This window comes from Podarcis pityusensis (assembly GCF_964106645.2).
Source record: "Podarcis pityusensis genome assembly, chromosome: 16".
Lineage (NCBI taxonomy): Eukaryota > Metazoa > Chordata > Lepidosauria > Squamata > Lacertidae > Podarcis > Podarcis pityusensis.
Genome location: NC_138041.1, coordinates 24,036,295 through 24,063,458, shown reverse-complemented (window position 1 = coordinate 24,063,458; position 27,164 = coordinate 24,036,295). Strand labels below are relative to the sequence as shown.

Genomic DNA, 27,164 nt, shown 5'->3' with positions numbered 1-27,164 from the left:
AACCAAAGGCCAGGCGGAACAGCTCTGTCTTGCAGGCCCTGCGGAAAGATGTCAAGTCCCGCAGGGCCCTAGTCTCTTGTGACAGAGCGTTCCACCAAGTCGGGGCCAGTCCTGAAAAGGCCCTGGCCCTAGTTGCGACCAATCTAATAGGAATATGCAACTGTCCCCTACGGGGGATCCAACCTGCAAAACAGCTCTGGACTCTGCGCAGTCCAACTGCATCACTGCCTCTTTTACAACGTCACGCACATCTGCAGGAGAACCCGACCCACCACTTGCCTCCCCGGAAGGCATCAACCCCCCCATCAACAGAGGCCAGCATATGCCTTCGCAGGAAGCCATTCTCACCGTGAACTGAATGCCGGCGGAAAAAAACGCTAAGAATAAATTGGCGCAGATTCTGTGCGTGTCGGGAAGCTATGCATTTGCAATGTTTAGAAGGGGGAGAATGAAAACAGCAGGCGATTCTACACCAGATCAAACACAACGTCAGAACACTGAGTTATTAGCAGAAATGTACGAACACCTCTTTTGTTATTTACTCCCTGAACATTTAAATGGAAGACCAAGCTGTTGTTGTTTGTTTGTTTTGGCATGCTCAACATGTACTTGAGCCAAACTCCACATGCAAACCCAAAACACACTTGCCTGTCATTCCCCTCGCTATTATGATATCTTTGACAGACAAGGGTATGGGCGATGGGTGTTTTTGGTTTTGATCTGCAGGACACTTACAAATGAACCGGTTGCCATAGGAACTGCTTGCCTCACGGAAAGCCAAGGCTGCTATTCTTAGACACCTGACGCTATGATAGTCTCTGGCGTACCGTGGCTCAGAAGCTACTGGCCCTAACCTCCTGTGAGATGCATCTCCAGCCTGCTGTCTCAGGGGCACCGCTGAGCACATCTCGGCTCAGGAAACCGTGGCGTGGGCACAAGCCAGGCTGTTGGCGGAAAGGACTGCAAATTCTATTTTTAAACCATCCTCTCCAGCCCTACTTGCTGCAAACTACGGATTCTTAGGTCTCTGCAAAAAGACAATGCCCAATCCCCTGCCTTGATGGATAATCCTAGACAAATTCATGTATCAGCTTATCCCATGGACACAAAAGGAACAAGCTCTGGGTCTGCGTGTGTCTTTGTTAAATACCAAATAACCCAGTTTCGCAAATGGAAGGAATACGTTCAATGTTGTCTCGGTTTTGCACACTCTGTTCCTTAACAAATGCCTTTCTATTCCAGGGATTTTAAGAAAGCTTCCTGGTTTCCCCCCATATAATTGTAGAGTTGGGAGGGACCCTGAGGGTCATCTAGTCCAACCCCTGAAATGCAGGAATCTCAACTAATCTCTACTTTAAAAATCTCCAACAAAGGAGAGTCCACAATCTTCAAAGGGAGTCCTCGTTCCACTGTCAAACAGCTTTTACCAGCAGAAAGTTCTTCCTGATGTTTAGTCGCAATCTCCTTTCTTGTAACTTGTAACTACAGTGGTACCTCTGGTTACATAATTAACTCGTTCCGGAGGTCCAGTTAAACAGGCACAGCGGCAGGTGATCGGAAGTGTTGGGAGTTAAGTTTGGTACACAGAAATAAGTTGGAGACGGGGGTGGAGGTGGGGACTACAGTGTTGTACAGTGGTACCTCAGGTTAAGTACTTAATTCGTTCCGGAGGTCCGTTCTTAACCTGAAACTGTTCTTAACCTGAAGCACCACTTTAGCTAATGGGGCCTCCTGCTGCCGCTGCACAGCCAGAGCACAATTTCTGTTCTCATCCTGAAGCAAAGTTCTTAACCCGAGGTACTACTTCCGGGTTAGCGGAGTCTGTAACCTGAAGTGTATGTAACCTGAAGAGTATGTAACCCGAGGTACCACTGTATTTATCGTTCATTTTAACTGATTTTATCCACTTCATGCTTTTTAGCTCTTTTTAGGTACACTGCTTAGAAGACGCAGAGATTAAGCCCAGCTGAAATGAAATAAATAGGTGAAATAAAAGGAAGAAACTAGTGAAATAAATGTCGCAGTTCATATGCAAAGAGGGCAGGTAATTGAGAAGAAACCAAGGCATTTAGGGGGCTCCTGTGGTTCTAAGAGCACAGCCTGTTCCTGGCCTGAAAATGATGTTTCAAGCAGCCTTCTCAGCTCAAGCCATTGCAATTTGACATTCCTGGCATGGCTTTGGCCTGTCAAAGCAGCAACCCTGAATCAAAAATGGCATCGTCTGAATTTTAATTAGCTGCTGTGCAAGTTGCAAGCAATGAGACCAGATGCTGTTGCTGATTTTAAATCATTTCACCTACAGGTGATGATGAGCCCGCAGCAGTCACACACACACAGAGAGAGAGAGAGAGAGAGAGAGAGAGAGAGAGAGATGTAAGGAAGCAGAAAGGCTGATTTACCCCAAACACAAACAAAGATTAAGGTAAAGTAGAGATGAGGGCCCCTTCATGGAACCCTGCCTTGCCGTGGTGAAGGGGCTTGAATAACTCAGAGAAGCTATGACCTATGCCGTGCAGGGCCACCCAAGATGGACAGGTCATAGTGGAGAGTTTTGGTCTGAAGCTCAACATTAAAAAAACGAAGATCATGGCCACTGGGCCATATTTCACCATATATATTTCACCTATTTGATGACCTAAAAATGAGAGGAGCACCCCTCCCCAAAACATGGCACCACTCCAAGATTGTAGTTATCTCAAAACCATTTAAAGACCACCAGAAGGTAGAATCTTTTCAGACAATCTCTCTGATTAATCAGGATCGTAACATATTTACATCAGGATTAAGGTATTTCTACAAAAAATTATAGCCCCAGATCAAGCTGGTTTTGTCCCCTGTCAAAACATCACTGAACCAATCAGAACACTTTCAAACATAGTAAACAAACAACTTCCCCCGCTTCTATTCAGGGCCTTGGACATTCACAAGGCCTTTGACTGCCTAGAATGGGATGACATGCTGAGAGTCCTATCTAAAACACAATTTGAGCCCAAATTCATACAGATTTTGAAATGAATCTACTCCAAAGCTACAGCTACACTAAAAACAAACAATATAAATTCATCCCCAGTGGGAAATTGGCAAGGAACAAATAAAGGCTGTCCCCTCTCTCCCTTTTTGTTCATCCTAGCTTTAGAACCATTAGCTATATACCTCAGAACAAAACCAGACATCAAGGGAGTGCAAACTGGAAAACAAAACTATATAATCAGGCTATTTGCTGACGATTTAATGATTATAACACCTGACCCGCTGAACACGAGAGCAACAGTACTTTCGAGGGCTTAACAACTTTTCAACACTATCAGGCCTGCAGGTTTTCTCAAAATATGAAGCTTTCTTCTTCAATGTACCACCTAAGATCCAAAATGCATTCATAGACCTCAAAGGCATTAGACCAGCTTTCTCAACCTGTGGGTCCCCAGATGTTGTTGAACTACAACTCCCATCACTCCTAGCTAGCAAGGCCAGAGCTCAGGGATGATGTGAGTTGTAGTCCAACAACATCTGGGGACCCACAGGTTGAGAACCGCTGCATTAGACTCTGTCACATAAAACTTGGATATTTAGGAATAATTATAACAAGAAACCTTAACATAACCAGACAAGGGAAAGACCTTTCTGGCACAACGATAGACAATTGGTACAAAACAGTTTGGGAAACAGCCCTCCTTGAAAGGTTAACAAATAAACTATGGTTGACACGTGGACAGATAAAGAAAGACGGCTTCAGCCCAGTGTGGTTTAATTTCATAACATATGTCAGCATTCCAGAAAATGAACAACACACACACATGAATTCAGCGTTTGGTTCACTCTGGTTGATCTAAATTTGAATTTAAACATAAATTAATATCTTCACTTTGAACCCCCACCCACCCCGCACGTTCATCAATACACCAACACTTTATGTTCACTGGCAAAATAAGCACAGCGTAGGCACCTGCCTGATGTCAAAAGGCAGCGAGTTCCAGAGTGCCGTTGCAGCCACGCTAAAAGATTTGAGTTCTCTTAAATGTAGAGCAGGTTATTGTGTGGCACCTAAAACGGTGCCAGTTCTGCCGATCAAAACCGTCAAGCGTTCGTATGTGTGGTAAGACGATCTCCTACATACCCAATAGATCAATGCATTTCAGTCAATATTCTGCCTCCGCCTCACAGCCCACAGGAATTGCAACAGAATGCAAAATGACAGCTATTAATATATGTTGCCGTATCTGCACGCCTACAATGTGGAATGCTAACCCGGCTCCTGTCCCACAAAGAAACATAATCTCTTTCATTCTGTCCTCACCCACATCCCTTTCGTCTCCCGCTTGTCTGTAAAGGAGGAACATTAGTCATTTTTCTAATGGGGGGGGGGACTCTCAATTGTTTTTCACCTCGTTTTAATAGCTATGAATATTAAACAGAAAGCCTCATTCATATTTAATGGCCTTCTAGTTTATATATTTGAGACAGCTGCCTTGTTTTTAATAGAAACCACAAATAAAAGGCAGAGGTAGGCAATTCTTTCAGTTTCTCAAAATTTGCAATTTAATGAAACCAACAACGTTGAACGCAAACTGGCGATGGCAAAATTAAACAATTTCTTCGCCATTACAACACCACAAGCAGAAGACACCCCACTCTTCTCCCCCTACCACAAGCGCCCGCTTTCAGAGTTAATGCATACCTATAGCATTTGGCACAAATAGATTGCACGCAAAAATAAAGAGCGATCTCTCATGGCTGGCGAGAGACAGCTCTTAAAAGTCAGTGCTTCTGAGCACAGTGGAAACGGGGAAAGGATGCGGTCAGCTCAGCCGAAAGGGGAGGGCAAGGCTAGCCTGACCACAGCACAGATGGGACCCTAGCCCCAGCGGGAGATGCACAGCCCAGCCAGATGGCTCCTCACTGTCCTTGCTTGTGCAGTGAAAAGCATGGTCTGTAGGGAAACGAGTCTGTGGTTTTAATAATAATAATAATAATAATAATAATAATAATAATAATAATTTATTATTTATACCCCGCCCATCTGGCTGAGTTTCCCCAGCCACTCTGGGCAGCTCCCAATCAAATGTTAAAAACAGTACAGCATTAAATATTAAAAACTTCCCTAAACAGGGCTGCCTTCAGATGTCTTTTAAAGATAGAATAGCTGCTTATTTCCTTCACATCTGAAGGGAGGGTGTTCCACAGGGTGGGCGCCACCACCGAAAAGGCCCTCTGTCTGGTTCCCTGTAACCTCACTTCTCGCAATGAGGGAACCGCCAGAAGGCCCTCGGCGCTGGATCTCAGTGTCCGGGCTGAACAATGGGGGTGGAGACGCTCCTTCAGGTATACAGGACCGAGGCCATTTAGGGCTTTAAAGGTCAGCACCAACACTTTGAATCATGCTCGGAAACGTACTGGGAGCCAATGCAGATCTCTCAGGACCGGTGTTATGTGGTCCCGGCGGCCACTCCCAGTCACCAGTCTAGCTGCCGCATTCTGGATTAATTGCAGTTTCTGGGTCACCTTCAAAGGTAGCCCCACGTAGAGCGCATTGCAGTAGTCCAAGCAGGAGATAACTAGAGCATGCACCACTCTGGCGAGACAGTCCGTGGGCAGGTAGGGTCTCAGCCTGCGTACCAGGTGGAGCTGGTAGACAGCCGCCCTGGACACAGAATTAACCTGCACCTCCATGGACAGCTATGAGTCCAAAATGACTCCCATTTTGTTTTGTTTTTTTGGGGGGTGGACTGCTTCACTGTCCCCACTCGCTGCTGCTTTCACCAGCACCTTCGCAGAGGCCATCAGAACCAATGGCCCCGTGAGGAAAAGGCGATGCAGAAGGCAAAATCTTTCCCTACCTCCACTAGCTTGGTCCCTCCCAACTGCTCTGCAAAGCAGGGCAGGAAGAGGATCTGCTCAGAGGTGCTGCTGCTGCTGTCATCATCTGAGTCGTCCTGAGCCTTTCCTGCCACAGTGGGAGGCTTCGCTCCAAGCCCAACCAGAGTCTCAAGTCCAGCAGATCCAAGCAAGGTCCCAGAAGGCAGTCCGCAATCCGTCTCTCTCCCCCACCCCAAGTAAAGCCAAAAAATTCAACACATTCCTTTCTGAGAAGGCTGAAATGCAGGACTCTACTGCCAAAGAAGTGGAAAAACATCTTTACGTACGCGACAACAGTGGCGAGAGTCTTAATAGCACAAGGATGGAGGACTGAGGAAACTCCAACTAAAGAGAAACTGATGGACTATGCAGATTTGGCAAAATTGACACACAAATTACGGGACAAGGACAACTATGACTTCAAAGATGAATGGGAACCTTTTACAAAATACTTAAAAGATGCAACAAAGTGAATTGGACTCCTTGGCAGGTTTTGAATAAACGCTCACAAACTTTTCATTGATAATAACCAGTTAGATATATTAAGGATCTATACAAATTTGTAACATGCAGAGAATAGCATTCATAGAGAAACCAGAGATTGGAACTGAGGGAAGTCGGGGTGGGGGTGGGGAGGGGGGTTGTTTTATGGGAGGGAGGGGGGAATGGGGGGGAATTTAAAATGATATGATTTAAGATAATATGTTTTGTTTAAATTCCTAATAAAAAATTTATATCTATAAAAAAAATGCAGGACTCTTCACTTAAGTAGCCTAGCAAGACCTACTTTGAGTAACAAGCAGCCTGTGGCAACCAGCCTCATCCACACAGGCACCAGGTGTGTCATCCAGCCACCAACCCCTGCCCTAAATCTTAATTTCTATGCAGGGGCTAAAAAGGGGCTGCCCATATCTCTTGCTCATATCAAGCTCCACTTTTTCAGCCCATGTTATTCCTTCCTTCCAATCCAAGCCAGTTTTCATCAACCTGGATAGCTCAGCAGAACGGCCAGCTTGAGCACAGAATGGATGGGACTCCTGCAGAGGGATGGATGGCCCAGCCAGCTGGGCCCTCAATGTTGTGGCTTTGCTGAAAGCAGGATTCTTGGGGAAACAAGTCCATGTTTTTTACCTGGCCAGCTTCAAAATTTCCCACTGGCTGCTGCTTTCAGCAGAACCCTCACAGAGGCGATTGGTTCCTGGCTGGCTGGGGCTGATGGGAGTTTCAGCACCAAAGATATGGAGGTCACCAGGTTAATAGAAGAATAGAATCATGGCGCTGGAAGGGACCCAGAGGAATATGTAGTTGTCCCATATGGGGATCAAATCTGCAAACGTGGTGTTATCAGCAGCATGCTCTAACCAACTGAGCTATCCAGTTGCCCAATTAAGTGTTCCCTGGCTGGACTGGAGAAGGCTGATCTAAGCCCCTAATACAGAGACTGTGTGGACCATACACATTAGATTGCAAAGATCAGGCATAGGCAAACTCCATCCTCCAGATGTGTTGGGACTACAACTCCCATCATCCCTGGCTAACAGGACCAGTGGTCAGGGATGATGGGAGTTGTAGTCCCAAAACATCTGGAGGGCTGAGTTCGCCTATGCCTGGCAAAGATCAACCGAACGGTGGGGGCTCATATACAACTGTGGGTTGCAGGGTGGGGTGTCCTAAGACCGGCTGCTATTTCTGCAGCAAGGTTCCATCAGGGTCCCTGTCTCTAGTGTCCTAAAGCTGCACAATCAGAGGGAAAGGAAGTGAGCCAGCCACTGAGTATGGGCTCATAGAGTCCTTCTGGAGAAGGATCATGGGAAGAACACCCAGACAGAGGTGTTCTGTATGCCCCAAAGCTAAGCATTTAGGAACAGTGAAAATACCAGGTGCTTCAGTTTCACAAGAAGGGCATGCATGTTTGGCTATGTACAATGGAACTTCACAGAAAGCACAACTTAAGTCGCTCCAAAAGATTATATCGAAGCACTTGGAATCATTTGCCCATCTGCATGCACAAAAAATAGTAGGTCTGGCCAAAAGACAACACATGGAGATCGGCATTCATCAATGCAATGTATCCTGAATAATTATTATTATTATTGTATAATCTTTGAAAGCTGTATAATCTTAGAAGGGTCACAGCTGTGACTATCATGTAGGGACCCTGCACTTCTGGATTGGCCACTAGACTACTGCTCATATATCTGGCAGTGCAGTCACAAATATAGCCTTTCTGTCACAAAATTATTAGCCCTTCAGCAAGAATAGGTGGGAAGAATAGCTTCCAACTGCAAATTCTGGCTTCATTGTCCCATATCCACGAACAAGCTGCAATTCTCTCCACAATAAAAGAAAGGTCACAGGCAGCTCAGGTAACACGTCAAAGAGAAAAGCCAACATCAGGAACTCAATAGCTACAAAGCTGACCCAGAGAACAGCCAGAGAAATCAGCAGGAAACATAATGAGGCCCAAATATAAACCAAGCCAAGCGCATTGTTAAAAAAACAAAAGAAGAGACTCATTCTCTCCTGTACAGAAAGTTATTTATATATCTGGATGAAAGGGGTTTTCAAAAATAGGTGGGGCACCCTCCCAGAGATGTATGCGTGGTCTTGGGCTTAGCAACCATGAAGTGAAACTGGACAGAACAGCCTGTTTCTGAATATGAGGTTGCATTTCAGCGGTGGAGAGCCTCAGGATTGGGGGAGAAATATGGCCCTGTAGGCATCTTCATCTGGCCCTCAGAACTCTCCTCAGGCTGATCGCAACAGCACTCTGTCCACCTGCAATTCTCAGCAACTGATACGTTACCTGAATGTTAAGGATAATGGTTTAATTTCCGGAAATGGGAATGTTTACTTAGGTTGGGTTACTGTGTATTTTTAGCATGGGGTTTATCCTTTGGCAGTAGCTGTCATGTGATTGGCTGACTGTGAGTTACATGAGAGAGCCGCATTCCATTCTGTTGTGACTGTTATTCCAGTAACTGTTGTTTTTAACTGCTTTCTGCTCGCTCGCTCACTTGCTTGCTCTGTATGAGGGGGAATGGCTGCTGAGGGGGACTTCTCAAGATACTGCTGAGGATTGTGTGGTGTCAGTGTGATCCGTCTGAAGTAAAACAGAGGAAGATCCCTAAACATTAATATCCTGTGAACTGCCCTAAGACCTGCAGGTATAGGGTGGTTACTTCATTAATTAAATAACTGAGGAAATCTGTGCAGGAGCAAGATTGTAAATATATTCTTCTGTTATATGTTTGTGAAAGCAAAGTTCTTTCTGAATATAAAGAGTCTGGACATTGTATAGTCTTTACAAAGAAGTTATCAATCACCCAGAATAGTTATTTAGCTTCCTAGCTGTAAGCTACTCTGCGTATCATCAGAATTACACACACATACACACACACAGAGTGCTTTTTTGTATTAAAAAAATGTTTAGGGGTACTCTCATTTTCCTACTCATATTGAAATACTGCCCGCTCAATGAGGCCAAACTTAGATTCGCAAAATGTTTAGGGGTATGTGTACCCTTGCATACTCCCAGAAAAAAGTGTGTTCTCTCTCTCGCTCTCCACACACACATATATACTGCCTCTCTGACAGGGGACAGAATGGACCGGTGCTTCTGAGCTTCCCAGGACATTTAGCTGCCCTCTGCTGGAAGCAGAATGCTGGAGCAGATAAGACACAGCACAGGCAACCTGAACATCAGTTTAAACACACACTGCAACCTGTAGTGACTGCTGGGAGGGAAACCCATTTAGCCACTTCTCAATGTAGCAGTCTCTTTCCCAATTAAACCACCACAGGGCAAAACACAGTTGCTTTTCACAAGCCCCGTGCAACTTCCGTGTCTGGGGGATAAATAATGCTGGCGAGGCAGAACAGGAGCCCCGAGGCCTGTAAGCAACACCAGTTCTGGGACGTCATTTGGAGTCAGGTCCCTCTCACTAACTGGGGCACAGCTCAGCTCACTTGCAAGCTCCCCCACGGATATAATTTCCCAGTAGGCAGATAAAGGCGATCTCTCTCTCTCTCTCTCTCTCTCTCTCTCTCTCTCTCTCTCTCGCTTTTCTAAACGTGTCACCAAAAATAAATTTTTAATCATTATTTAAATACATTTTTTCCACCCTCAGGACGTTCTAGGGTTTCGCCATCTCACAGGAAGAGAAGGATGCAAGAACAGACTGACCCCCTTTCACACTTTTCCCAGGGGGCCAGGAGAAAGAGGAGATGCGGGGAGGACGTGGCCCTAGTAACAAGCTTGAACTCTTTTGTTGAGCATCAAGCTATTTCAGCCGTTTAAAAACAACACAGAAAAAGATCATACAGGCTTCCTTCAGTTCACTGCTCTTGGGAGTTGTTATAAAACTGCCTGCCAAAACTTTCCTAAATGATAATGCAAGTACAGCAGGGAGGAAAGGAGTCTGGAATTTGTGGGAAGGCAAGCAGGCAGGCGGGACGCGGGTAGCGCTGTGGGTTAAACCACAGAGCCTAGGACTTGCCGATCAGAAGGTCGGCGGTTTGAATCCCCGCGACGGGGTGAGCTCCCATTGCTCGGTCCCTGCTCCTGCCAACCTAGCAGTTCGAAAGCACATCAAAGTGCAAGTAGATAAATAAGTACCGCTCCAGCGGGAAGGTAAACGGCGTTTCTGTGCGCTGCTCTGGTTCACCAGAAGCGGCATAGTCATGCTGGCCACATGACCCGGAAGCTGTACGCCGGCTCCCTCGGCCAATAAAGCGAGATGAGCGTCGCAACCCCAGAGTTGGCCACGACTGGACCTAATGGTCAGGGTCCCTTTACCTTTAAGCAGGCAGGCAGGCAAGCAAGCAGGCTGGTTTTCAGTTGCAACGCATTTGACCTTCTTGACATAATCACACTGAGATATAATGGGTTGTATCTAACATTAGACAGACTCAAGAGCAGACCATTTGAAATTAATGGACATGACTCATTTAGGTCCATAGATCTACTCTGAGTAGGTTGGATGCAGCCTAATAATAATAATAATAATAATAATAATAATAATAATGGCAACATCACACACCCCCTGCCATGTGGACATCCCTTGCAGGCGACCACTGTGCCTGGAGACTGCAGACAAGTTGTACATCCATGGCAGTGACCAGAGGAGAAATGACCGCTGGGAGGACAGCAGAGAGAAGGAACGCTGTGGTGCATCTGCAGCAGCACGACCGGATGCCTTCTTCTGCCCCAGCTACAATAAAACATGTCTTTTCCGCATCTAACTCTACAGCCATAGCAGGCGCCGCAACCTTCCAACAGCTTGATCTCACCCCCAAAGTCTCACTCCTCCATTGTCTCCTGAGACCGACCAGCAGTGATGATGATGGAAATGAGTTGCTCCCTTTAATGTTGGGTGAGATTGCAATCCCAAACCCCTGGGTCTTTGCTGCTGGAGGCCGCAAGAGTATAGCCATCTGCTGACTTCTGACGCCACAGAGCTTCCACTTATTGTGTGGGGTCTTCAGGGGAAGAAGAAGTCATTTCCAGTCTGGGCAGGGCAGGCTTGGGCACAAGGCGTATCACACAAGGTGGGGCAGATGTTGTCTCAATCAAGAACCAACATTGCCCGAAGGCTTAAGAACACTGCTAGGGTCTTGCCTTCCATTGGCTCCACGACCTCGGGAGAGCAGCCTGCAATCTTTAAAGCGCCTACAACCTATTCTGTATTCTCTTTCCCACGTGGGCCAACCAAATGCCTCTGGGAAAACCTCAAACACCTTGAGGTCTGAGCTTCCACGCCTTTATGGTCTTCAAATAAAAACATCTTGGAGATCCTGGGCCACAGGGATGATAGGCTGGCCTCAACCAGAGCCAGGGCTTTTTCGGCTGTGGCCCTGATCTGGTAGAACGCTCTGTCACAAGAGACTAGAGCCCTGCGGGACTTGACATCTTTCCGCAGGGCCTGCAAGACAGAGCTGTTCCACAGGCCTTTGGCCAAGGCACAGTCTGCCCCCCTCCTTCTGGAATCCTCATGGAACTCTAGCCCAATGGTTGCCATTAATTTGATTCTGAATTGATTTTAGAATGTATTTTAATTAATTGACTGTGATTTTACGTAAATTGTGCTATTTTTACTGTTGTTAGCTGCTCTGAGCCCGGCTTTGGCTGGGGAGAGTGGGATATAAATAAATTATTATTATTATTATTATTATTATTATTATTATTACTACTACTACTACTATTATTATTATCTAACTACACATTTAACATTTTGACCATTGCTGAAAATTAAACCCATTAGACTATCTATGTCCTCTTTTATGCATGACCAAAAAAAAAAAAAGAAGAAGAAGAAGCAAGAGTAAGTTCTAATTATATAATGCACAGATTGCATGTATGTGTGTATATGCACAATTATGTAATGGTGGGATAAAAATAGCACCTGACCACCACATCACCAAGAGTGGAAAATGATCAAGCCAGCTGAAACCTAGGATGGAAGGCAGTTTCCATCACTGTACTCTTTTAAGCACCTGCTAAAAAGATTTTTTGTTTAGATAAGCCTACCCAGATGTTTCGGAACTTGATGAAAGCTTTAATCCATTTTTAGCCTATTGTTATTTTAACTTTTCAAAAGTCTTAAATTATTCTTGTTAAGTTTTCCTGTTGATAATCTTACTGTACACTGCCTCGCGGTGTTGTTGTTGTTTTAACATTCAAGCAGTGCATAATTTTTTATGAAATAAATAAATAATAAAAAAGGGAAGCAGGTCCCCCCAAAAGGTGTCCATGTTGGTCCATTGCAGCATCCGAACAGCTGACGCTGTTATTTCAGCCCAGACATTTGTGGGCCAGAACCTTCTGCAGATGCAACAGAAATCCAAGCTGCGTTGCTCGTAGAGGAAAAATACAAAATCAATTGTTTAAACTTCGGCCAGATGAACTACTGCTGCTCTCAGCCCATTCATTAAAATCATATGAGTTTTAGTCCATTAAGCAAGGGGGGGAATTCCCAAAGCAAAATGTGAACTTTGCTTTTCAGTAGTTGGAGCAGGCACCAAGATAAAAGATGCATTACCTCCTCCTTACATGAGAAATGTATGGAGATGGAATAGGGTGGAGGCCTCTTCAGACGGTGACTGCCATCTGCAGCCTAATAATAATAATAATAATAATAATAAATTTTTATTTATATCCCGCCCTCCCCAGCCGAAGCCGGGCTCAGGGCGGCTAACAACAATAAAATAATACAACGTTCTAAAATCATTTCATTATAAAATTAATTCAAATCAAATTAATGGCAACCATTGGACTAGAGTTCTATGAGGATTACCAAAGGAGGGGGTCAGGCTGTGCCTTGGCCAAAGGCCTGGTGGAACAGCTCTGTCTTGCAGGCCCTGCGGAAAGATGTCAAGTCCCGCAGGGCTCTAGTCTCTTGTGGCAGAGCGTTCCACCAGATCGGGGCCACAGCCGAAAAAGCCCTGGCTCTGGTTGAGGCCAGCCTAACCTCTCTGTGGCCTGGGACCTCCAAGATGTTTTTGTTGGAAGACCGTAAGTTCCTCTGTGGGACACACCAGGAGAGGCGGTCCCGTAGGTACGAGGGTCCTAGGCCGTATTGCTAGTTCAGAGAAAATGAAAATGTTCAGAGAACATTGCTATTCAGAGAAAACAGCATATTTGAGCATGTTGCTGAGCTGCTTAAGAGGGACAGGAAATCTGCAGGTAGGGGAAAAACACATTTACAGGGGAGGCTGGTCCATTAGGGCACTGTTCCACCAACCTCAGTCTGCCTGTAGCCAGCCCTCATGTATCTGCTTTGCATGCAGAAGGTGCCAGGTTCAATCCTTAGCAACTGCAGGTAGGTCTGGGGAAAAATCCTAGAGAGCCACTGCTAGTCATTGCAGATAATCCTGAGCTAGTCTGTATAAGGCAGCTCCTTATGTTCTTACAATCAATCCAGGGGATGGCACTGGCCACCAGCTTCTTCTTCCTTAGTCTCAATGCTGCCCTTGTAGGGAAGAGGATGGGGGCAAAACTAGAATCAGTTGCCACGGCCTGTCATTGTCTCTGGCGCCACCTACTGTTGGGCTCCATGCCTACCACCCAACCAGTCCCAATTGGCACCAGCCACCACAGTATATGTATGTGCCACTGGACCATGGACACTTTCTATTTCAATTCGAACTGCACACAACAGCAACGCACTAAATAAAATGGAAAGGGTGGAATTTATCCCTGGGGCCCCAGATAACCATAACTATGATATACAAACGCATCACACTCTCCAAACGTCCATCATCAGCATGCAAAGCTTCCAGATACATAAACATTAATATATTCAAATTTTAAAACATTTAAAACCTTTAATGATTAAAGAAAGAGTGGTGTTGTCCCATTTTTAATAGCAATAAAGTAAAGGGAATCTCTCAGCCCTCCAGTTATTGGAAACAGCCTTAGTGCAATTGCCTATAATTTAGGGACCTACCTAGACAGCACCTTAAAAAGTAGAGACATCACCTTGCCAACAAAGGTCCATATAGTAAAAGCTATGGTTTTCCCAGTAGTGATGGATGGAAGTGAGAGCTGGACCATAAAGAAGGCTGATCGCCAAAGAATTGATGCTTTTGAATTATGGTGCTGGAGGAGACTCTTGAGAGTCCCATGGACTGCAAGAAGATCAAACCTCTCCATTCTGAAGGAAATCAGCCCTGAGTGCTCACTGGAAGGACAGATCCTGAAGCTGAGGCTCCAATACTTTGGCCACCTCATGAGAAGAGAAGACTCCCTGGAAAAGACACTGATGTTGGGAAAGATGGAGGGCACAAGGAGAAGGGGACGGCAGAGGGCGAGATGGTTGGACAGTGATCTCGAAGCTACCAGCATGAGTTTGACCAAACTGCGGGAGGCAGTGGAAGACAGGAGTGCCTGGCGTGCTCTGGTCCATGGGGTCACAAAGAGTTGGACACGACTAAACAACAACAACTGGTAATAGTGGCTAAAAGACTACAACTGTCAATCAGAAGTCCCAGTGCAAAATTAAGTGTCACAACAAACTCACCTGCTGGGTTCAGATGTCACAGTTAACATGAACAAGCAGCATGTGTTGGTGCTCACTGCTCATCTGTCCCTGCTGCACCCCACTTTTTCTTTTCTTTGACATGTTGGAGAAGAAATCAAACAGGAAGCCTGCTTTGCATTATGTGGGAACCGGCATTCATGGCTTTTGCTTCTCTCCAAGCAAACCACGATTGGAAAACAAGGGTTAAACCTAGTTCACACATTCTGTTTGTTCACGTTAAGCCACAGTTTAATGATTGCTATTAATATCAATTCCATTTATCAGTCGCTTTACACAAGGAAAAGAAACCTCAAAGCAACTTAGCAACAGCAAATACAACAGATAAAAGGTAAAGGGACCCCTGACTGTTAGGTCCAGTCGTGACCGACTCTGGGGTTGCGGCGCTCATCTCGCTTTATTGGCCGAGGGAGCCAGCGTACAACTTCCAGGTCATGTGTGCAGCATGTCTAAGCCGCTTCTAGCGAACCAGAGCAGCACACAGAAATGCCGTTTACCTTCCCGCTGGAGCGGTACCTACTTATCTACTTTCACTTTGACGTGCTTTCAAACTGCTAGGTTGGCAGGAGCAGGGACTGAGCAACGGGAGCTCACCCCGTCGCGGGGATTCAAACCGCCGACCTTCTGATCAGCAAGTCCTAGGCTCTGTGGTTTAACCCACAGCGCCACCTGCGTCCCAATACAACAGATAATAGCAATTAAAACCATGAAAAAATGAACAATACAGATGCATTAAATACTCATCCAGCAACATATTCATAAGGACAAGTCCTACCCGTGCCACTAAAGGATGAGACCACCACAGGATGCAATCTAATTAACCAAAGGCCTGGGGAAACAAAATAGCCTTAGTCTAGTGATTAAAGACTGACAAGAATGGGGCCAGGTGCATCTCGCTGGGAAGAGTGTTTCAGATGGGGGCCACCACTGAAAAGGAGCATTCTCATGCAGCCATCCTCCACACTTCCCATAGGTGGGCCACACAGAGAAGAGCCAGTGATAAAAACAGCAGGGTCTGGGCTGGAGAATGGCTGGAGAATGGCAGTCCATACTGGGCTGGAGAATGGCAGTCCATACTAAACTACAGCTTATCATGATGTCCAAACCAGGCCATTATGTGCCCTCAGGCAAGGCACTATATCTTGGTACTAGGCCCACATCAGAAATAGGTCAATAATTGTACTGACCTGATTTATAATGCTAATGCAATTATTGCGAAGAGGGTGGATTAGATCCAAAGAGCCAGGAAGTAGAAGGAAACAGACACTAGCACCCTGTTCCACAAACACTTGCACAAAAGCTTGTGCAGGTGTAAAATCCAGGATAGGTCATTCACATCCTTCCTCTTGGGAAAGTAGCAGAACACACTTGGATTCCTCTGCCATGTTCAAGTACAGTGGTACCTTGGGTTACAGACGCTTCAGGTTACAGACTCAGCTAACCCAGAAATAGTACCTCGGGTTAAGAACTTTGCTTCAGGATGAGAACAGAAATCGGGCTCCGGCGGCGCAGCAGCAGCAGGAGGCCCCATTAGCTAAAGTGGTGCTTCAGGTTAAGAACAGTTTCAGGTTAAGAACGGACCTCCGGAACGAATTGAGTACTTAACCTGAGGTACCACTATACTGCCGTGAGGCAGCTCTGACCCACCAAAAGTATTCCACATGCAATGCCATAGAGCACTGTGTCAAGCACCCCATCAACACAAAGCATTATTCTATCATATAAGGAAGACTTTGCCAAGCTGGGGCCCCCTCCAGATATTGTCAATACAACTCCCGTCAGCCCCTGCCAGTTCGTACTGATGGGTGTTGTAGTCTGAAAGGTACCAAGTTCCTGAAGGCAAAGATAAGGGAAGGAGCAGACCACTTCTACAGAGACAGAACCTTTCCCATGTTTGCTTCAAGGTATATATTTTGCTACAAAAACCTCAAAATACCACTTTTCACTTTTAAATGCCACCGCCCACATATTTTGCACTTCGGGAAATGTTTTTTCACCTTCCAGGTGAATTCAGAGCATGCTAGAGTTATGCAAGAGCCAGTTCTTCAAGAACTCACCACCTCATGCCAGTTAAAACAGGCAAAGCGGCAGGTGATCGGAAGTGTTAGGAGTTAAGTTTGGTACACAGAGATAAGTTGGGGACGGGGACGGGGGTGAGGACTACAGTGTTGTACAGTGGTACCTCAGGTTAAGTACTTAATTCGTTCCGGAGGTCCGTTTTTAACCTGAAACTGTTCTTAACCTGAAGCACCACTTTAGCTAATGGGGCCTCCCGCTGCCGCCGCGCCGCCCGAGCCCGATTTCTGTTCTTATCCTGAAGCAAAGTTCTTAACCTGAAGCACTATTTCTGGGTTAGCGGAGTCTGTAACCTGAAGCGTATGTAACCTGAAGCATATGTAACCCGAGGTACCACTGAACTTATAAATAGGATGTAGTCAAAAGAGAAACAAAGTAAGCCACATTCTCCACGTTTATGAAAAACGTGGATTTCCCCCACTCTGATCCGTGACAATTTCACACTCTCCACGGCTGCCAAGAGAAGGAGAATTAAGCTCTGTGCAGACATAGTTGGTGGTCTATTGCTGTTGCTCCCTTTCATTCCGCATGAGATTAACATGCTTTTCCCAGCTGCAAGGCAACCTCCCCCACACCCCCACAATAAAGCACAACACTTTCCCCGTGTTTTTTTTAAAGTACACAAATATCCCCATGAATTGATCATGCAGTGAAATATACCAGTCAGTGGAAGCCGGAAGGGCCCATAGATAACCGAAGGCCTCTGGAAAGGGGGTGGTTATGGGGGGAGAAGTCCAGAGAAGGCCAACTAACCCTTCTTAATTTTATTCAGGCAGCCCGAGTTGCAGAAGGAGCGGACGGATCCTGACTCCCAGCAGCCCCTCCCCTTCATTCCCGCCGTCAGAGGGGTCTGGCGGAAGCTCCAGCTCAGGGCATTGCCTGAGGTTGTTTATAAAAAAAAATAAAAATGGAAGACACTAATATTTAAGAAACATCCTGATTCAGCAGGGAGATGGTGGCCTGCTGCATCACTGCTCTCAGAGAAAGCACATCCCACATTACAGATTCTGGCCACATGCTAGTCCTCTCTCTCCATATAGTTTAGCCCCATGGATCTCCCGGCAACCATGAAAGCTGCCTCATTATACCACAATGCACCACAGCCTCTCTTTGGGAGCAATAAGGCAAGGCTTAACTCCATCCCTGCTGGGGAGACAGGAGTTCTCTCGGAAAGTAAAAGGGGAATGGAACAGGGAAAAGAGAGAGCCGCATATGAAACGCATAGGCTGCATTGCCGGCTTGCTGCTTCCCCTTTATGGAACATGCGCTTTGCAAAGTCACATGGACCACAGGAAGCTGACAAAGGCGATCTGGGAAGGTAATTGGGAAAGAGCCCTGTCCCTTTAAATCCTCGCTAGAGGTTGTTTTTAGGACGTTTGCTGGAATATGCATCAGAGCTTAAAAGCGCGCGCGCGCGCGCACACACACACACACACACACACACACACACACACACAGCTTGGAAGAGTGGTTTCTACATCATTCTGTTTTGGATGAGTGATTTCTACATCATTCTGTTAAATGAAAAATGACCTAAAAACTACGTTCAGAAAATGAACAATTCTGTATTCGCCCCCAAAATAAATTTCATACCCAAAGGGAAAGGTTTCTCACCCCTCTACTCCAGGAGAAATCTGTGCTTGCCCCCAACTGAATATGTAGCTTCCCCACCCCACACTCTACCCCACAGAAGGAATTTGACAAGAGCAAGAGAGAAAATGCTGGATAAATTCCCGTTAGGTGTGCGCTACAGTAAGCGTGCTATGGAAAGGGTGTTTGCTGCTGAATAGAAGCTGGGAGAGATGAGGAAAAATGGGGAAACCACCTCTGAATGCCTACAAGCATTTTATTTTATTATTCCCAGTTCTTGTAACCTTTAGGGGGAAATCCTAAGGTCTGTCGGACCACAAAGTAAAGATTTAGTGCTCAGAGTAAGAAGAAAATGTATAGACTAACAGCACACATTCTCGTTCCGGGGAGCGGCTGCAGCTTAGTGACAGAGCAACTGCTTTGCATGCAGAAGATCCCAGAGTTGATCCCCTAGGAAGAGATTCCTTGTCTGAAACGCTGGAGGACTACTGCCAGTCAGTGTAAACAATACTGAGTTAGTGGGTGGTATAGGTTGTAGCCAATGCTAGTCCTACTCAGAGCAGTCACACTGAAACTAGGTTTACATACATAGCTCAGTCTGTAGCATCTCTTGGGATGTTGTTGTTGTTGTTTAGTCGTTTAGTCATGTCCGACTCTTCGTGACCCCATGGACCAGAGCACGCCAGGCACTTCTGTCTTCCACTGCCTCCCGCAGTTTGGTCAAACTCATGCTGGTAGCTTTGAGAACACTGTCCAGCCATCTCGTCCTCTGTCGTCCCCTTCTCCTTGTGCCCTCCATCTTTCCCAACATCAGGGTCTTTCCCAGGGAGTCTTCTCTTCTCATGAGGTGGCCAAAGTATTGGAGCCTCAGCTTCAGGATCTGTCCTTCCAGTGAGCACTCAGGGCTGATTTCCTTCAGAATGGAGAGGTTTGATCTTCTTGCAGTCCATGGGACTCTCAAGAGTCTCCTCCAGCAAAATAATTCAAAAGCATCAATTCTTCAGCGATCAGCCTTCTTTATGGTCCAGCTCTCACTTCCATACATACTACTGGGAAAACCATAGCTTTAACTATACGGACCTTTGTTGGCAAGGTGATGTTTCTGCTTTTTAAGATGCTGTCTAGGTTTGTCATCGCTTTTCTCCCAAGAAGCAGGCGTTTTTTAATTTCATGGCTGCTGTCACCATCTGCGGTGATCATGGAGCCCAAGAATGTAAAATCTCTCACTGCCTCCATTTCTTCCCCTTCTATTTGCCAGGAGGTGATGGGACCAGTGGCCATGATCTCTTGGGATAAGTGGCTTCAAACAGGCTACAAGGCTTGTTGAGTGCCCCGTCTTTCCAAACAGTAGTTAAAGTACACTTCCCTTAACAGCCGACAGGAGGAGGCAGTGTCCCTGTGGTCAGAAACAAAATGGCCAGTTGTTCAGCTGTCTCATCCATAAACTATGGCTTAGCACCAATGCTCAAGCGTTTGTGGACTCCTGGAGAGGAGATTCTGCTCCAGACAAACCATAAGCTCAGATTCAGACAACACATTAAGCTGAACCAATACAAGGACCAGAGGAAGCAGGAAGCAGCCAGCATCGCCTTTCCAGGAACCCTCTTGCTACTGCGTTCCCAATAAACCATAGTTTGGCTTAGAGTTATGTACAGACCAGCTCTCTTATCTCGGTTTATTAAGAAAAGCATCCAAAAGTCATGGTAGGGAAATATAGTCATTAAGACCGACTGAAAATTCACAAAGAAGAGGATGAGCTTGTGAATTTGCCAGAAGTACTGCTAGGCAATACGAAAACGAAATCATCTTATTCCGCCTAATAATCTTTAAATGGACTGTGGGAGGTGGGATGCCAGCTAAATTAGATTAGACGGTACTCGGTGCAGAAACATCTCAGGTTGCTCCAAAGGCTAAACAGATTGAAACACGGATGCAGTCAGGAGCAGGGACAACCATAGACAGGCACATCCTGAAACATCACAGGGATATATAAACTACTGCATTCTCTTGCATCAGCTGTTGAAACCATCTTTTAAACAGAGTTTATCTTTTGTCTCTGCTTAGATCTGCATGCAGAAATCTGGGGGTTGAGGGATGAGAAATAGGAAGATCCTACCATTAATATTATCAGAAAAAGCCTGAAATAAGTCTGTGGTTCCATCTGGCTGGGCTTTTATTAGTTGTTATTAATAATAAATGTGCGTATTGACAGCTTTATAATTAGCTCCTGAATACACCCAAGATCCTTGCAGGGAGATTGATTTCCTCGTGCAATACTCGTTCGACTGCCAGCCTTGTCTCCCAGCTTGCTTCCTCCCACCCACCCTCTTTGTTCCATTCTTCAACCCCACCCTTGGCCAACAAGCCAGGGACACAAACCTCTGTATTCTGTTGCACCAGAAAAGAGTTCATGCTGAGTTCTGAAAGGTCTGTGTTTTTAGCCTTACGGTGGTACCTCGAGTTAAGTACTTAATTCGTTCCGGAGGCCCGTTCTTAACCTGAAACTGTTCTTAACCTGAAGCACTACTTTAGCTAATGGGGCCTCCTGCTGCCGCAGGCGCCGCTGGAGCACGATATCTGTTCTCATCCTGAAGCAAAATTCTTAACCCGAGGTAATATTTCTGGGTTAGCAGAGTCTGTAACCTGAAGCGTATGTAACCTGAAGTGTATGTAACCCAAGGTACCACTGTATTTTATTTATGTCCTGCTTCTCCGCTAACCCAAAATATAGTACCTCAGGTTAAGAACTTTGCTTCAGGATGAGATCAGAAATTGCACGGCAGCGGCACGGCGGCAGCAGGAGGCCCCATTAGCTAAATTGGTACCTCAGGTTAAGAATAGTTTCAGGTTAAGAAAGGACCACCAGAAAGAATTAAGTTCTTAACCCGAGGTACCACTGTACATTTCCAAGTTTGCATTGGTACGCTGAAATGAGAACTGTTATATGGAACATAAGAAGAGCCAGATAAGGTCAATGGCCCATCTAGTCCAGAACCCTTTTCTCTTCCATTCTGAAGACAGATGCAAAGAATTCATAGAGTTTCTCTGCAATGTTTATATCCTCCTTTAGCACACCTTTGATTCCCTTGCCATCCAAGGGCCCAGCTGTCTCCCAGCCTCCTGCTACTAATGTATTTAAAGAATGGAAGCCAGTCTTCTATTGCTGCCTGAAAGCCTGAACTCCAGATATTCTCAACTAACAGCCCCATCAGCCCCAACAGGCACAGCTGAGCTAGCTGAGGCTGATGGTAGATGAAGATGATGATGATGATATTTATTTGTACCCTGCCCATCTGACTGGTTGCCCCAGCCACTCTGGGCAGCTTCCAGCATATATAAAGACATAATAAAACATTCAGCCTAAAATACCTTCCCTATACAGGGCTGCCTTCAGATGTTTCCTAAATGTTATATAATTACTCACCTCCTTAACATCTGATGGGAGGGCATTCCACAAGGTGGGCGCCACTACCGAGAAGGCCCTCTGCCTCTGATGTAGTCCCAAGCATTTGGAGGACACCAGATTGGCGAAGTGGGCCTTGTGTGGGGTGGGGGTGTTGATCAGAAGTGGTGCCGCCACCACCCATGCCTTGCTCTCTGAAACTGCTAATCTAACTGCAGACAACAAAGATGCACAGAGCACTGGGAGTTCCTTGCACATCTAATGAACAGGGCTAGAAAGCTGACATCAACATTCAAAAGCAAACAATGAAAAAGTTTGAGACTGGTGGAAAAGGTAGTATCCGGCCACAGCTGTCCCTGGACGGGCTTGAACCACCAACTTTCAGATTCACCTTCTCTATGTTGGGTTTACCCTAACTTCATCCCACGCTATAAATTAGGGGGTGAGGAAACACTAGGGTAAGGAATCACGAGTCTATGAGCCAGATGCAGCCCACGGTGTCTCTTGAATCCGGAAAGCAGCCTCTCATCCTTGGCCCTGTCCACCACATTCCTATTATAGCTTTAGGGGGTGGAGGAAGCTGCCATTGTTACCAATGGAAGCTTTTTTTCTTAATCTAATTGTTGAAGGGGGGATTTGCAACCGTCTCTGCCTCCATCGTTCTGCCTGGACACTGAAGTCCAGTGCCGAGGGCCTTCCGGCCATTCCCTCACTGTCAGAAGCCAGGTTACAGGGAACCAGGCAGAGGGCCTTCTCGGTAGTGGCACCCGCCCTGTGGAACGCCCTCCCACCAGATGTCAAAGAGAAAAACAACTACCAGACTTTTAGAAGACATCTGAAGGCAGCCCTGTTTAGGGAAGCTTTTAAAAAAGGGACGCGGGTGGCGCTGTGGGTTAAACCACAGAGCCTAGGACTTGCCAATCAGAAGGTCAGCGGTTCGAAGCCCCGCGATGGGGTAAGCTCCTGTTGTTCGGTCCCAGCTCCTGCCAACCTAGCAGTTCAAAAGCACATCAAAGTGCAAGTAGATAAATAGGTACTGCTCCGGCGGGAAGGTAAACGGCGTTTCCGTGCGCTGCTCTGGTTCGCCAGAAGCGGTTTAGTCATGCTTGCCACATGACCCGGAAGCTGTACGCCGGCTCCCTCAGCCAATAAAGCGAGATGAGCGCTGCAACCCCAGAGTCGGCCATGATTGGACCCAATGGTCAGGGGTCCCTTTACCTTTACCTAGGTTATTGTATTTTAATATTCTGTTGGAAGCTGCCCAGAGTGGCTGGGGAAACCCAGCCAGATGGGCGGGGTATAAATAATAAATTATTATTATTATTATTATTATTATTATTATTATTACTACTACTACTACTACTACTATTCCTTTCTTTCCCTTCCCAGCTCTGATGCATCCCAACCCACAACCCCCAGTGCAGCAATGCGGGTGGGGAGTCCCCACTAGGAACAAATTGTTACTCAGGGCAGGGCAGTGGACGGAAGGGCTGGGGGGAAAGAGAAGGGGAGAAGCAGGAGAGAGAGAGGGGGGAGGGGTCATCACACACACTTTTGAGGGGTAGATGACTTGTGTGAGTGTGTGTGTGCGGGAGCATTCACTGTGTCCCGAGAGCAATCTTTCTTTTTTTAAAGACAGAGCGAATTACTACAAAGAATAATGGAAATAATGAAAGCAGCCATAGATCATAGCATACCGAAGGAACAAGTTATTTCAAGTCAAAGGTTTCGCCGTTCACGCCATCGGGCGCAAGCGAATGTTTCAATTTGCCAATGACTTAGGAACGATTCCTGATTTTCTAAGAAGCTATTACAAAGCTATTTTCCTCCCTCCACTCTTGTATATCTGGCTCATTTAAACATAACAACGCCATCGCGCTCCACTTTCCCATTCTGTCATTCTCAGGAGTATTTTCCATTAACTTCACGTATCAAAGCCTAGTGACTATAATCACATACGTTGCGAATGCTGCATCAGTTTAACAGTAATTTCTTTATATAATTCAGGAGCTCATCTTTTCTACAGCGGTTCCAATTTTACTCCCGTATCTGTTTGCAACTGAACACATCCCCCACGTATGATAAAAAGACCACCCCCCAACTGCTATGGTGTTGCTTAGATGTGTTTCTATATATAAACACTTGCTCTTAACAAGATTATTTCCTTTCTTTCCATATATATATATTCCCATTCATAAAACGTTTTGAACTTAATAAAAGCCCTATGGCCAATAGCAGTTCAGTATCCATTCTCAAAGTGGCCAACCAGATGTCCATGGGAAGACCCCAAGCAGGATCTGACCTAACAGCCACACTCTTCCTTCCTGTGGCTTCCAGTAATTGGTATTCAGAGGCAGAGTATAGTCATTGTGACTAGTAACCACTGATAACCTTGCCCTATCGTGCATTTATGCATTCAACTCGATACCGTAATTTTGACTCATTCACCTTCTCAGTGAAAACATACGATCTTACAGAATTCAGATTTTAACAGTTTTTACAACCTTCAATAAGCAGCCTTTCAGAATTAGCACCGTCTGTACTTCAGAAACTGTGCTAATTCTGAAAGTCTGCTTATTTAAGATTGTAAAAAAAAACCACACACATTCAAAACCTGAACTCTCCCAATCTCATTTTCATCTGATATTTACAGACTTGCAAATATTCAGACTGTGAAAATTGGATCGCATTCATAAAAGGTTTTCACTGAAGGCCAGGAAGCACCTATTAGCAAAGAAATCTTTATTCTCATACATGCAGTTCACTGATAGCAGTCTTAATGCTGCCACACTCGGCCCTCAGACTCCAGTCATTATCCCCCAAAGCTCCCCGTGCTTCAGGTGGATCGATGCATAACGACAATGTGGAAAATTAGAGACTTCAGAGGGCTTGAAAAGCGAGTGAAATGTCAATCGGGCCTTGGCTATCAATGCCCTCCAAAAGCAACGCAAGAATTCTACATTTCACCTCAACTCGTCATCTAATTCAGGCAAAACAAGCTGTTCAGAATTTGCTCCAGCGGTCCATTTCTGTTTTCAGAAGCAGCATATTAAGCTCGCAAGCCTCTCATTTTTGTTTCCATCTGCACTTAGCTCTTGACAACAAGAGTTTATCACTCCCCTGTTGTTCCTCTAGAAGATGGAAAATTGAAAGTGGTTCTATTTGCACCAAATTCCAAAGCACTAGAACTGGATTTATCTCCCAGGTCAAACTTAATGTACTAGTGGTTTCCTCTAAAGTTCTACAAAGTGCCAAAGAAGATTCGGAGGGTGGAGGGGTATAGAGGGAAATGCAACGCTACTGAATGAGTTAACTGGGGCTCTCACAAAGCAAACACCACACTCTGGAATAGTCTGGATTGCATGGAAATCATAGAATCATAAGAGTTGGAAGGGAGCACAAGGATCATCTAGTCCAACCCCCACAATGCAATCTTTCGTCCAATGCGGACCTTGAACCCACAACCCTGAGATTAATAGGCTCATGCTCTAACGACTGGTCTAGTGCGGTAGCTCATCTAAAGTCCAGTTTCCCAAAGCAAGCAGCACATACTTCAATGGCAACATTCTTATTTTCCCCATATAATGTTTGTTTAGTTAATAGCAACAATCTGATTAGCTTAATTTTTTTTTTAAAGGCTGCTAAGGAAGTTGAATAGACTGTGATTACACTAATCCAGCGAAGCCAGTGCATCATTTCTCTACTTCAAAACCTCGTCACACATAATAAAGTGCGTTGCTGCTCTTACTAAATTCTCAGCCTCCAAATCAGCCAACTCAATATCGAATCATAAATCCAAGAAATAAAAATAAAAGGCAATAAGATGCCTAGAATCTTACCTTGAAAAGCTCATTTGTGGCAACCAGCCTGATTCAACACCATTTTTTTTTTGGTCCTACATAGTGGTGGTTCCCAAACTTTTTGGTATGGTGATCCCAGAAGCCCAAATTTCCTTGCTATGACAATTTATTGTCATATGAATTTGGGACGTTGGATCTTCTGCAGCAGTTTTGTGCATTTTAACTGCAACTCTGCCTCTTTTGTTAACAATTCCTTGAGGCATTCCATAAAATTCTTTACTCAACGTCCCTATTGATGCAGAATTTGTTGAAACAATTATACCTACAAAGTTATTCACAGTTTTGTTTAAGGCGATGTATGAACCTCATCTGTTGGTGGGGAAAGATGCACCAAAAAGGGGCAATTGTAAGGAGGAGGGATTGTACATTTCTCACCCAGAAGTGAAAACAGTGAGCTACTACAGAGGAATCTGTGTATTCTTCATAGTAGATAGCTTGTAGTGAGATACATTGTCAAACCAGGGTGCTCAGTTATTTCCTAATGATGAGCTTTTGCAATTAGTAAATCATGTTCTGATATGGGCACAATCCACTCAAAGTGAAACATGTTACGGCTGCTATCCCAAGCATGCTTACCTGGGAGTGAGTCCTATGGAACTCACTGCTATTTCTGAATTAAACTGGCTGCACATTCTATTGATTTCAATGGGAAAGCTCTAACAGATGTAATGTGAACCTCCCACTGGAACCCATAGGAACTGAAAGTGGATATATTCTGGCTGGATCGCACCCTCTATCAATTAAATGCTAACTTTAAGCATGGCTAAAGAGAATACATGATTGTCATTAAAGCATCCCCTTTAATGATTATTAACTTATTAAATCATTCACTTTGATTACTACTAATTTAGTAACAGTTACACACAGTTAAGCATTTCTGTTAAAACATTATGGTAAAATGCCCCATTGAATTAACTGAGAGAGATTTACAGCCTATGTACGTCTACAGGGAAGTTAAGCAAATTCTGAGGGTGGCTGAAATCTTAGCTCAATGCTGACCAAGTGATGCTTGACTGTTCCGGACAGACCAGAGGAGGCTCACCTGAAGCTACCTAGGTCCAAGTGCTGAATCACCAGGGAGGGTGGGTGTCACTGTCAGAAGCCAGGCCCCTCCCTTGGCTTCCCCTGTGCCGCTTGCGGGTCATGACCCACAGGTTGGGAAACGCTGCTATAGGAGGACAAGCCTGTGTTAGGGAAACTGCCCCCTTCCCTCCCCTCTGAAGGATGCTTTGACACAGCACTTCCAACCAGCAAAACTGTACCCTGCCAGTATTGCAGTGCTTCTCTCTTTGACTAACAGAGAATCAATACTGGGCTCCACCAACCCTCCCAGAGGAACCGGCA

The 27,164-nt window shown here is 45.5% G+C and overlaps 1 protein-coding gene and 1 long non-coding RNA gene across 7 annotated transcripts in view; one reads left to right on the top strand and one right to left on the bottom strand.

Annotated features, from left to right (window-relative positions):
- Positions 1–27,164, bottom strand: part of OSBP2 (oxysterol binding protein 2) — a gene marked incomplete at its 5' end in the record, with an annotated part of 155,634 nt that overhangs the window by 77,262 nt on the left and 51,208 nt on the right. Inside the window, one exon of one of the 6 annotated variants that reach the window (XM_080986244.1) lies at positions 17,721–17,853. The exons of 4 other annotated variants lie outside the window; for them this stretch is intronic. In XM_080986244.1, the coding sequence (XP_080842370.1) occupies positions 17,721–17,799 (79 nt within the window). Of the gene's footprint in view, positions 1–8,659; positions 8,776–17,720; positions 17,854–27,164 lie in introns of those variants that run through there. One more of the 6 variants, XM_080986246.1, reaches the window with a different exon arrangement.
- Positions 8,886–17,888, top strand: LOC308466042. The gene is made up of 2 exons (XR_013980631.1): positions 8,886–9,020; positions 17,740–17,888. It is a non-coding gene; the product is annotated as an uncharacterized lncRNA (long non-coding RNA).